Raw genomic sequence first — 11,618 nt, forward strand, 5'->3', positions numbered from 1 at the left:
TAGAGGTGGCACGGCAGACGTCCTGCTGGTCCCTCTTAGGGAGGACTTCATGGCTGCCATTCTGAGTATCCATGTTTTGCAGATGCCCTTATCCCATCTGTTCATAGTTCGCTGAGTTTTTAAGAAGAGTGGGTGTTGGATTTTATCAAATGCTTTTTCTTCATCTATTGACATAAGTGTATATATATTTTTAAAGGTTGTTACATGAGGATCACAGTTTTGTTTTTTTCCAGATGTTAAACCAAGTCTGGATACACCCCACTTGGTCATGATGTACTTACATTGTTGGATTCAATTGCTAAAATTTGTTTAAAATTTTTTCATTTGTATTCACGAGGGATGTGTTTTGGAAAAGTCTGGCAGGACTGCGCGGGGGCGGGGGGGGGGGGATTGGGGGGCCCATTGGCTTAAGGGTTGAACAGCCGAGAGGATCCTATGATCGTGAGTTAGGGGAGTGACCTGCTTGTGACATGCGGCTGCATTGTGTACATGGGGTTCAGGGTGAGGACTTGTACATCCTGGGAAGTGGGAAGCAGGTAGTTGGATATTGTATGGAGCTCACAGGGGAGATCCGGCCTGCAGGATAAATTTGGGATAGCATATGAATGTGCTTAGAGCTGAGAGAGTTGGGTTTGGGCCCTCCCACCACCCAGAGGCTGGGCCCTGGAGGAGAGAAGGGGGAGGAGGAGGAAGGGAAGAGAATGAGGGCTGAGGAGGTGGGGGGAGGAGGAGGATGGGGTCTGAGAAGGATGGGGAGGGGAGGAGGGCCCGGTAAATGGGGCAGTGCAGGGAGGTGCTTCCCGCAGGCTCAGTCAGCCAGGAATGCTTTGGGGAGCTGGGCCTGGGAGGGATGGGGTGCCGCTGGGCTTGGGAAAGGCTCCTGTGGCTTTGGCTGTGGTGGAGGTTTAGGAGTGGGCTGAGCGTGGCGCCAGCGGAAGAGGCTGGAAGGTCTGGCCATGGGCTGCAGCTGCCCTTCTCGTCTGGTTCTGCTCCAGGCGTGAGGGGCCTCCTCTGGGTGCCTTCAGGGCCCTGCTAGCTCTCCCTCTCTGATGGCTGAGGGGCCTTAAACAGGGTGGAGTTTTGTGATGGCAGGGACCGGACCCTCCCCACACCAGTTTGCACCTAGTGGCGGCTCCCCCGCTGGCCCCAGCCCTCGACCTGCCATGTGCGGCCGCAGGACACAAGGCCAGGTTAACTCGGGGTCTGGGCCTCTGTGCCCCCAGCTTCCTCTCAATAGCTGGAGAATTGCCAGCCCAGGTAGGGTCCAGCTGTAGACCCCAGCCCAGCCTGGTTCTGATGTGGTGGCTTCAGTGACAATCCACTGACCCTCAGCCTCTTCCCATCCCCCTCCTGGGTGTCTCTAACCTCCCCACTCCCTCCAGTGCCCGTGTCCTGTTCCTCTTGGACACTGTAGTAGCTGCTCACCCAGTTCAGAATTCCTTCCCTGTCCTCCTCCCTGGAGCATCACGTCCTACCTGCACCCCTGTGTCCATACCCCAGCACCCCTCATCCCCCTCCTCCTGCCTCGTTTCCCCTGTCTCCCCCCTTGCCCTTGTCCTCATGACACATGAGCCCTGTGCTGTGCGGGCAACATTCTGTCCAGTCACCCTCTTCTCCCTCAGGGTCTCTTGGCCGCGCAGGGCATCTGCAGGCCCCCACTGCCTAACCCTCATCCACGCTCCCCTCACCTGGGCAGGGCAGCAACATGCAGCCTGGGCTCCCCACCCCTCAGCTGTGGGCTTCTGTCTCCCTGCCTGCCCTGGTTGGCTCCTCGAGGGTGGAGGCCCCTCTGTATCCCTGCCCCATGCATAGGCAGGAGAGGTGTGCATGAGGGCTGTGGAGAGCCCCCAGACGCATGAGGATGGGGCCTGTACCCCAAGCCTCTGTTGCAGATCGGGGCAGCTGTAGGGCTTCTCACCCTTTGTCTTAGTCTGTGTTTGGGTTGCTAGAAAACAGTACCTGAGCAAGACTGGAACAGAGGCTTCTTTGGCTCAGGATTCTGCAACAGCTGCATCTAGCACAGGCCTCAGGCTGCTTCCATTTGTGGCAGAAAGTGATAGAGCAGCTGGAGTCAGCTTCAACATGAGCTTTGGGGGAAAAAACACATCTAAACTGTGTCACCCTTCCTGCATATTTAAATAATGCACAGCAGGAGCCAGCCTGTTGGCAGTGACAGCTCACTTTAGGACTCTTGGTCGGGGCAGTTGCCAGCATGAGCACCAGGGACACCAGGCCATGTGTCCCCCTCTTCGGAGGTCCTCAAGCACATGGTCATGGTGCGACTGTACAGGAGCCATGGGCATTTGTTCACACAAGTGTCCACAGACAGCGCTTTGAGGGATGTGCTGGGGCCAGTTCTCACACAGTCGCCAGGACAAAGACACTTGTTCCTTCCCCAGGCAGAGCCAGCCCTCGCAGCCTTTTGTCCTGTGCAGGCGTGTCGGTGCCCTTGCAGGAGGAGGAGGGGCTTGCTAGCTGGCTGTCAGTGTAGACTCTTATTTGCAAGTGCAGAGTTGAGTTCCTAGAGCTGTCACTTGCAGCTGCAGAGCAGGATGTGTTCGTAGGTCTCTGCAGAGGGGGGAGAGGGACACAGTGGCAGGCGTGAGCCACGTGGGGCCAAGCCCCTGACATGGCTTTCCAGGGTGGCCTGGGAGAGGCCGGCACCCCCAGTGGCATTTGGGTTTGGCACGATGGAATTATTTTCTCTGCTTGTGCCATATGGTCACCAGTGTGCATGTGTGTATGTGGCCATCAAGTCAGGGGAGGGACCCTACCATGTCCTGAGTGCAGCTCTGGCATCAGGAGGCCAGGGTAAGCTTTGTGAGGTCCTTAGCACCCATTGGCCAAATGGGAAAATTTGCTCTGGCAAAGGAGTTTTTGTTTGTTTTATATTCTTCATGACAGTATGTCCATTTTGAAGTCTGAGGCTCCCGAGGCTGGGCCTGAGTATTGACCCTGAAATGTGTAGGTATAACCCAGGGATGAGCAGGATCATCGTCATGAGGAACCGAAAGTCTTTGCAAAAAGGAGGTGGCGGTAACGTCATCCCTGTGCGCTGCATTTGTCTCACTTTACCAGGTGTGACTGATGCTGATGGTTTCTCCGTCCTGGCTGCAGAGGACAAAGTTGAATTTGCTGAGCACTGTGTTTATGTGTCTGTCTAGCCATGAGCTGAGGGGAGAGGCCGTACTGGGTAAGAAGTGCCTCAGGACAAGGCCAGGCCCAAGCTGCCACCCACCTCGCTGTGGGCCAGACTCCCCAGCGCCTCAATTTCCCCATTGTGAATATGGGGCAGCAGTGGTGCCTTTGCCACACAGCTGTTCTGAGCATTAATGTTGAGTGACGTCATGTGTGGGAAGATGCTGTGGGTGCTCAGTAAACACCAGCATCGTCTTCACACAAAGGCAAAACGGTCCGTGCTGCGACGGACAGATCAAGGTAGTTAGCACCATTTTCTTTCAGCCTCTCCAAAAAAAGACTTAGAAAATTGAATAGGCTCCACAGAGGAATTTGAAATGGCTCTCGGCATCATTGCAGAAATTGGGAAGTTGTTTTCCTCACAGCAAACCCTGGGCATCCACACATGGGTCTTGGTTGAAGAATGACCTTGCAGAGGGATTGGCTGGTGGTGTCTGGCTTCTGCTTGATGCTGTCTGTTGTCACTTGGGTTCTACTCTGCAGTGCTGGCACATCACGGCTTCGGAATTCTGACCACGTAATCTAATCCCCGTGGAACAGGACCTCCTAGGGCATAGAGGGTGATCAAACTGTGTCCTTGGGCAACGAGAGGCTGAAACGTTGGCCCATGGTCATCGTACAGTCCTCTCCTGTGGTCTGGGGCTACGGCCCACAACGGAGCTCTTCCCGCTTCCCAGTGTCCACTCCCAAGTCCACCTCACTGACCGCAGCCTGTCCAAGGGTGTGTCCCAGGGCCCCAGGGTACAGCTCTGTTAGCAACCCTGTCCATTCACCTGGCCCTTGAAGGCACCTGGCCTTGCATCTGTCACGACAACGGTAACCCTGTGTTCAGTGCCTGACAGATCCCATTTTGCCTGAGTGATCACCCAGCTCTTGCCAGCATCTCCAGGGTCTTCCCATTATCCACCAGGTACAGCCAACCCATGTTTGCACACATGACCTCTGATATGGAGCCACTGTCTGAGTCCCCTCCACTGATACCAGATCCCTGAGAATTTACCACCTGCCTACCATGTCGTTGTGTTGCAGCAGCGCAGCTGAAGAGGATGTGGTACCTCGTCCCAGGCTGTGGGCTGAGGAAGACCTGTGCCATGTCACAGGGTGTGGACTAAGGAGGACGTGGTGCCATGTCTCAGGCTGTGGGCTGAGGAGGACGTGGCGTTGTATCCCAGGCTGTGGGCTGAGGAGGACGCGGTGCCGTGTCCCAGGCAGTGGGCTGAGGAGGATGCGGCGCCGTGTCCCAGGCTGGGCTGAGGAGGATGCAGTGTCGTGTCCCAGGCTGTGGGCCGAGGAGGACACATCCCGTGTCTAGGTGTGGACTCGGTCAAGACATAGTCCTCCTTGCAGGATGAGAAGTAATTAATTACAGGAGCAGACTCCAAGCGGTCATGGGGGCCCACCCTTTCCCTGTGCTGTGAGGGATCTGCCATGGCAGCCCCAGGGCTTGCCCCAACCTCCCAGGGTCACGGGTGGACTCTGCAGAGGCCACGAGAGGGGTTCTGCCTGGCCTTGGCATGCTAGGCACTCAGCTGTCCCTGCCTGAAGGATGACACCTACAGCAGTGTGGGGGGAAGCTCAGTGGTACAGGTCAGCGATGGTATGTAGGAATCACTCTTGGGACAGAGTGACCTGCTGTGTGTAGGGAGACACCATTGCAGTCACACGTGTCCCATCTGCCTATGGGCATCATGTAGGGTTCCTTGTCCAAGTTCGGATTACCTGGGCTCTGCACATTCAGTACCAGACAGCTTCCCTTTCCGTTCATAACGAGGCAGCGTGAAGAAGGTGTTTGATGGCCCAAGTTCTAGCTGAGGCCTTGCCTGTTTTCTTTCTCAGGTTCAGACAAAGAAAGAAGAGCCTCTGCCCCCAGCCACCAGCCAAAGCATTCCAACCTTCTACTTCCCCAGAGGACGCCCGAAGGAGACGGCGAACGTGGATGCTGTCATCGCCAAGATCGAGCGGACTTTTGCCCAGTTCCCACATGAGAGAGCCACAATGGAGGACATGGGCAGAGTGGCCAAGGTGGGTGTCACAGGCGTATGAGCATGACACGGGTCACCCGTCTACACAGGAGGGTGTGAACAGAGTGGCCGAGGTGTGTGTCACAGGAAAGTGAGCATGACACAGTCGCCCCCTCAACTCCACATGGGAGGACGTGGGCAGAGTGGCCAAGGTGTATTAGTCTGTTTCTGTTGTTTATAACAAGATACTTGGAACTGGGTACTTTGTAAGAAAATGAAACTTATTGCTTACAGTTTCTGAGGCTGGGAAGTCCACAGTCTGGGGAAAACTTAATGGTGAGGGTCTTCTTTGGTTGTGGCTTTACAGCAATGCAGGAGTCTCACATGGCAGAAAATGGTGGAGCAGAGAGAGAAATAGCTTCTCATGCAGTGTCCTTTTAAAGCCCTCAGAACCACACCCCTGACCACCATTATTTATCCGTTCACTACTGCATGGTCCTACAATCCAATCACCTCCTCAAGGCCCCACCTTTCAATTACCTTAATAGGACTTCCCACCCTCAATAGTTATAGTGGGGATTAAGTTTCCAATGTATGGACTTTGGGGGACACAATTCAGTCAGTCCATAGCAACAGCATGTGAAATGACACAGCTCACCCCAGAGCTCCACACAGGAGGACGTGGACAGAGTGACTGAGGTGGGTGTCTCAGGTTTGTGAGCACAGCACAGGTTTATATCTGTGGTTATAATGATGTTTAGAGAGTTTGTAATTTGATTCCTAAATCTTGAAAATCTGGAGCACTGGATGGATATTGCATTAGTGTTATCCTGAGATACTGAAGAGCACAGACGCCGTGTGTTGCCCTCCCAGAGCAAGCATTAATGCTGTGGCCTTTTGGAGGGGATGCGAGTGGCGGGGCCTCTGTGCACCGGGCCATGGCCTTCTCAGATGGATCTACGTGTCCACGTGTAGTGATACATGAGTGGTTTTTTAAATTTAGCCTGAAGCCCCTCGAGCTGTGTTCATGGTTCACAATTTGGTTTCCTTCGGTGGTGGGTGTTCAAGCTTGCCCCCGCGGCATGGGTGGCTTCAGCACATTTATTCTCATTTCTGTGTGCTGTCCTCTTGTGGGAATGCCCATGACCTGCAATGTCCACCCTTGCTGGTGGTGTGCGTGTTGCAAGGACATGTACCCTGAGTCCTCTCCCAGTTCTCCAGCACCTGACCCTGGGGTGGGATTGCTGGGGCAGAGGACATCCTCCCCTCGGTTAGATGGCACCCGCGGCATCAACCAGCATGTGAGCCTGCGTCGAGCAAGGCTCTGTCCCTGCCTTCCCATCTCTGCTGGTGTGCTGCGCTCATCAGAGGGGCTGAGCACAGGCACACCTTGGGGTAGGAGTTTGCATGTCGTGATGGCCCACAAGGCTGAGCCGCTTTAGAATGTGCTTCTGGAGTCGGTTTTCAGGTTTCTTCTGCAAATTGTTTGTTCCTGTCTTTCGCTTGTTTTGCTACAGGGGTGACTCCCCCATACCCTCCCCTCCCACGTAGAGCATACTTTTATGTCCTGGATGCTAACTTCATGTACGAGGGCACTTTGAAAACTTGTGAAAATTCACAAGCCATACAATTCTCCCATTCAAAGTATACAGTTCGGTGGCTTTTAGTGTATTCAGAGTTGTGCAAACATTACCCCAGAAAGAAACTTTATAGCCTTTAGCTATTACCTCCCAATACCCTCATCCCCCACCTCTAGGAAACTGCTAATCTGCTTTCTGTCTCTGTGGATTTGCCTGTGCTGGCATTTCACGTAGATGGAATCCTACACTGTGTGGTCTTTGTGTCTGGCGTCTTTCACTGATCACGATGTGTTCGAGGTTCATCCGTGCTGTAGCTCGTGTCACTGCCTCGTGCCTGTGCCTCGTGCCTTTTCACGGCTGAGTGATATTCCATTGTGTTATCCATTCATCTGTTGATGGACATTTGAGTTGTTTGCACTTTTTGGCTGTTGTGAATAGTGCCGCTGTGAATATTTGTGTACAAGTCTTATGTAGAGAGACATTACGTTTCTCTTGAATATAGACACCTAGGAGTGGAATTTCTGGATCTAATGGTATCTATGTTTAGCTTTGTGAGGAACCACAAGACTGCTTCCCAAAGCAGCTGCCCCGTTTCACATTCCCACCAGCAGGGTGTGAGGGCTCCATTTCCTCACCTCCTCTCCAGCACCTGTCGTACGACTTTTTGATTGCAGACCTCCTATCCCAGTGGGTGTGAAGTGGGATCTCAGTGATTTGCATTTCCCTGAGGACTAATAACGTTGAGCCTCATTCTGTGAGCTTATTGGCTATCTGTATGTTGTCTTTGGAGAAATGTCTGTTCTAGTCCTTAGCCTATTTTTACATTGAGTTGTCATTGTGTTGTTGAGCCCTAAGAGTTCTTTATGTATTCTAGATTCAAGTCCTTTGTCAGATACATGACATGCAAACATTTTCTCCCATTCTGTGGGTTGTCTTTTCACTTTTTTGGTAGTGTCCTTTGATACACAAAAGATTTTAAGTTTGTTGAGGTTCATTTGATCTAATTTTTTCTTTTGTTGCCTGTGCTTTTAGTATCATATCTAAGAAGTGATTGCCAAATCCAAAGGTCATGAAGATTTATCCATTTTTCCTAAGAGTTTTATAGTTTTAGCTGTTAACATTTAGGTCTTTAATCCATTTGGGGTTAATTTTTGTGTACAGTGACATAGGGGTCCAATTTCATTTTTTTGCATGAGGAAATCCAGTTGTCCCAGCACTGTTTGTTGAATAGACTATTCTTTCTCCATTGAGTGGTCTTGGGCCCTTGTCAAAAATCAGTTGACCTTAAATGTGAGGGTTTGTTATTGGGATCTGATTCCATTCCGTTGATCTATATTTCTACCTTCATGCCAGTACCACACTGTCTTGATCACTGTTGCTTTGTAGTAAGTTTTGAAATAGAGAAGAAGAGTCCTCCAATTGCCTTCTTTTTTCAAGATTGTTTTCACTCTTTCGGATCCCGTGCAATTCCATATGAATTTTAGAATCAGCTTGTCAATTTCTACGAGGAAATCAGCTAGTATTCTGATGGGGATTGCATTGAATCTGTAGACCAATTCGGAGAATACTGCCATCTTAACAACATGACGTCTTTGTCATGAGAGCCCCCAGCTAATTTGAAGTTCCAGCAAAGACTGGCTGGCATCCCTGCCCTAACAAGAGATGGACGGGAGCTGGGCCTGGGAGTGTACATGTGCCTTTTGGGGGATACTTCTTGTACCTGGATGATGGCCTCATGCCTGGCTATGTGAGCTGTGATAGGGTGCCCTCAAACGGGAAACTTGTTTATGCCAGCAAATGCCCTGTGGCTCTTGGTTGACCTGTGTCCAGTGCCCACTGCCCTGGTGCTGGGAGCCCGCCCTTGTCTTCTTTCTGGTCCTGGGGAAAACCATCCTGTAGTTTCTCTGGTTCTTCTGGTGGAAGGCACGGATTCAGAACACCACCAATGATAGGAAACAAGTTCAAAGAGTCATCACTCACATATCCTGGGCAGGGAGGGCACCAGGAGTTGGGAGGGCCATCCTCTGTCCTAGGGTCACGGGAGGCAGGGGAAGAATCAGGCAGAGAGACACAGTGTGTGGCAACCACCAGTGTACATGAGGGAACAGGATGTGGGTCACTTCGAGTTCAGAGGCAAATGGATGAACGGTCCATGTAAAGCAAGTGGCAGGAAGGCAGGCAGCCCCGTCTGCCAGGCAGGCACTGCACCTCTGGGCTCTTGTCTGTGGACTCCAGCTTGGACCATTTGGATGTGGGTTCTTCATCCAATCCCCAGGCAGCACCTGTACTGCATGGTTCCCATCACAGGCAGATGGGGATGGACCATGTTGAGGAACTGGCCAAAGTGTAGCACTGGAAAAAGAAACTGGCGAGGGTAGCTGAGCCCTACTACAATATGAAAAAGTTAGACTGATATCCTTTCTAAATGGATGCCAAGGCCACACAGAACTGTGAGATTTCACTCCTGTCTCTGATCCATGCGCACGGGCTGTCTTTCCGTTTATTTAGATCTTCAATTTCTTTCAAACATGTCTTTTAGTTTTTAAAGTATGTGTTTTACACTTTCATTAAATTTATTACACATTATTTTTTTCTTTTTGATGCTATTGTGAATGGAATTATTTTCTGAATTTTATCTTTGGTTGTCATCACAAGTGTATTTATTATACGATTGATGTATTGATCTTGTATCCTGCGATCTTTCTGAGCTCATTTATTAGTTCTTATAGTTTTAAAGTGGATACAAAACTATGTCACCTGCAAATGGCAATAGTTTTACCTCCTTTCCACTGTTTACGTCTTTCGTTTCTTTTTCTTGCCTGGTTGCTCTGGCTGGAACCTCCAGTGTACTGTTGAGTAGAGGTGCAGGAGTGGACATGCTTGTCCACTGCCCCGTTCAGGAAGAGTGTCCGCTCTTTCACACTGAGACTGATGTCAGCTGCAGGGTTGTCGCAGATATCCTTTATCAGGTTGAGGACAATTCTTTCTATTTGTAGTTAAAGTGTATTTATTGAGAATGGATACTGGATTTTGTCAAATGCTTTTTCTGCATCTATTGAGATGGTTTTTTTTAATCTCTTGATATGGTGTATTACCTGAGTTGGTTTTTGGATGTTACACCAACTTTGCATTCCTGGGATAAATTTCACTTGGCCATTATGTAAAATTCTTTTTATATGTTGCTGATTTCAGTGATTTTTGCATCTGTATTTATAAGAGATGCTGGTTGGTCATTTCCTTGGATTCCTTTGTCTGATTTTGGTATTGGGGTAATACTGGACTCAGAATGTGTCGAGAGGTTAGAACCTTCTCTTCTATCAGGGGTTGCCTTTTTAAAGTATTTTCTTAATTTTGTTTTTTAGGTATGTAAAACATACATGGTTCCAAGAAGAAAACTAAAAAAACACTTTCAGATAAGTCCAGATTCTATCCCTGTCTGTGCTCTTCTAACCCCTATAAGTAATGGTTTTTATAGCTTTGGTTTACCCTTTATTATTTTATTTTTTAATATGAGCAAATACATACAAATACATGTATGCGTATGTGCACACATTTTTAACTTCTTCCCTTTCTTAGATAAAAGTAGCATACTTTTCTACACTGCGGGGTATTTTTTCACTAAACATTGTATCTTAGAGATACTCTAGTAGAGGTGGTCCTTGCTTTGCACAACCCTCCTTTCACCACGTTGTTCACGTCCGCGAGACCCCAGCCCCACGCCCAGCCCCAGCATGCCTGCCTCAGCTGCTTCTCTGCAGCCCGTTCACGTTCCTCTCAGATCCTGGGAAGGTGTTGTGCATGTGGTGTGGCGTGTTCCTTGCTGCCGCTTCCCGCCATGAGGCCTGTTCTCTCTGCATGCTTTGTTGTGTTCTTCCAGAACACAGCTGGCAACATCACCTGCCTCCAGTGACATGTCCCCAGCTGTCTGGAGGTCCCTCTGCAAGAGCAGGCTGCAAGAGTTGGAAGAACTCTTTGATCCACCGGCTGGATGGAGAAGTTGCATTTGGTGATAAAAAGCAAATTTTCACGTTTTCATTGAGCCTCCCACAGAAGCAGGGTGACCTGGAGCATTATCCAATGGAGAATGCTTTGAGAGTTAAGTGATTTGCCTATGTCATCTCTGCACCTCTGGAAGACAAGCACAGATCACACGCTTCGCTTGTCTGAGCATGACCCGAATAGCATGTGTACACACAGCCTCAGCAGGCTGTGACAGTGTGTCGAGCTTGGTCCCTGCTGTGGATCAAGTGTGCCCCCACAGTTCATGTACTGGAAACGTGACCCGTGCTGTAACAGCATGAAGAGGGTGGGAAATCCAATTACGGTGATTGAAAAGAGGGGCCTTTGAGAGGTGATTGGATTGTGAGGACCATGTTCCTGTGACTGGACTGATCCATGCATGGAGTCATGGGCGTGGTTCTGATGGATTTTTAAGTAGAGCAGTGAGCGGGTCGGCTCTCCTGCTCAGCCAATTCTCTCATCGTGTGACACCCAGGTTGCTGTAGAGTCACCACCAAGAACAAGGCCCTCACCAGATGTGTTTCCTGGACTTTGGACTTCCCAGTCTCCAAAGTATAAGAAATAAATTTTTTTTCTTTATAAATTATCCAGTTTCCATATTCTGTTATAAACAGCAGAAATGGAGTAAGACAGTCCAGTCACAGCCAGTCCTGAGGTGGACTGAAGAGCTGGCAGGGGTGTGGCTACTTCATGCCGTCATTCACACTTAATGTGCTGGCATGGTGGAAACGTGAACCTGTTAGGGGACTTCTTTTATTTAACTAAGTCATGGTACCTGAACACTTTGGCTGTAGACATAATATTTCCAGTTCCTTTTCACAACTGCGTAGAACTCCACAGTGTGGATGGCCCACGGTCT

The 11,618-nt window shown here is 50.2% G+C and overlaps 1 protein-coding gene across 1 annotated transcript in view; it reads left to right on the forward strand.

Annotated features, from left to right (window-relative positions):
- The first annotated feature begins 5,043 nt into the window (after positions 1–5,043).
- The window catches only part of PPP2R3B (protein phosphatase 2, regulatory subunit B'', beta), a 29,258-nt gene continuing 22,683 nt past the window's right edge, over positions 5,044–11,618 (forward strand). The window contains exon 1 of the mRNA XM_008591156.1: positions 5,044–5,220. Within this exon, the coding sequence (XP_008589378.1) occupies positions 5,194–5,220 (27 nt within the window). The 5' untranslated portion in view covers positions 5,044–5,193. The remainder of the gene's footprint in view (positions 5,221–11,618) is intronic.

This window comes from Galeopterus variegatus, unplaced genomic scaffold, assembly GCF_000696425.1.
Source record: "Galeopterus variegatus unplaced genomic scaffold, G_variegatus-3.0.2 Scaffold6710, whole genome shotgun sequence".
NCBI lineage: Eukaryota > Metazoa > Chordata > Mammalia > Dermoptera > Cynocephalidae > Galeopterus > Galeopterus variegatus.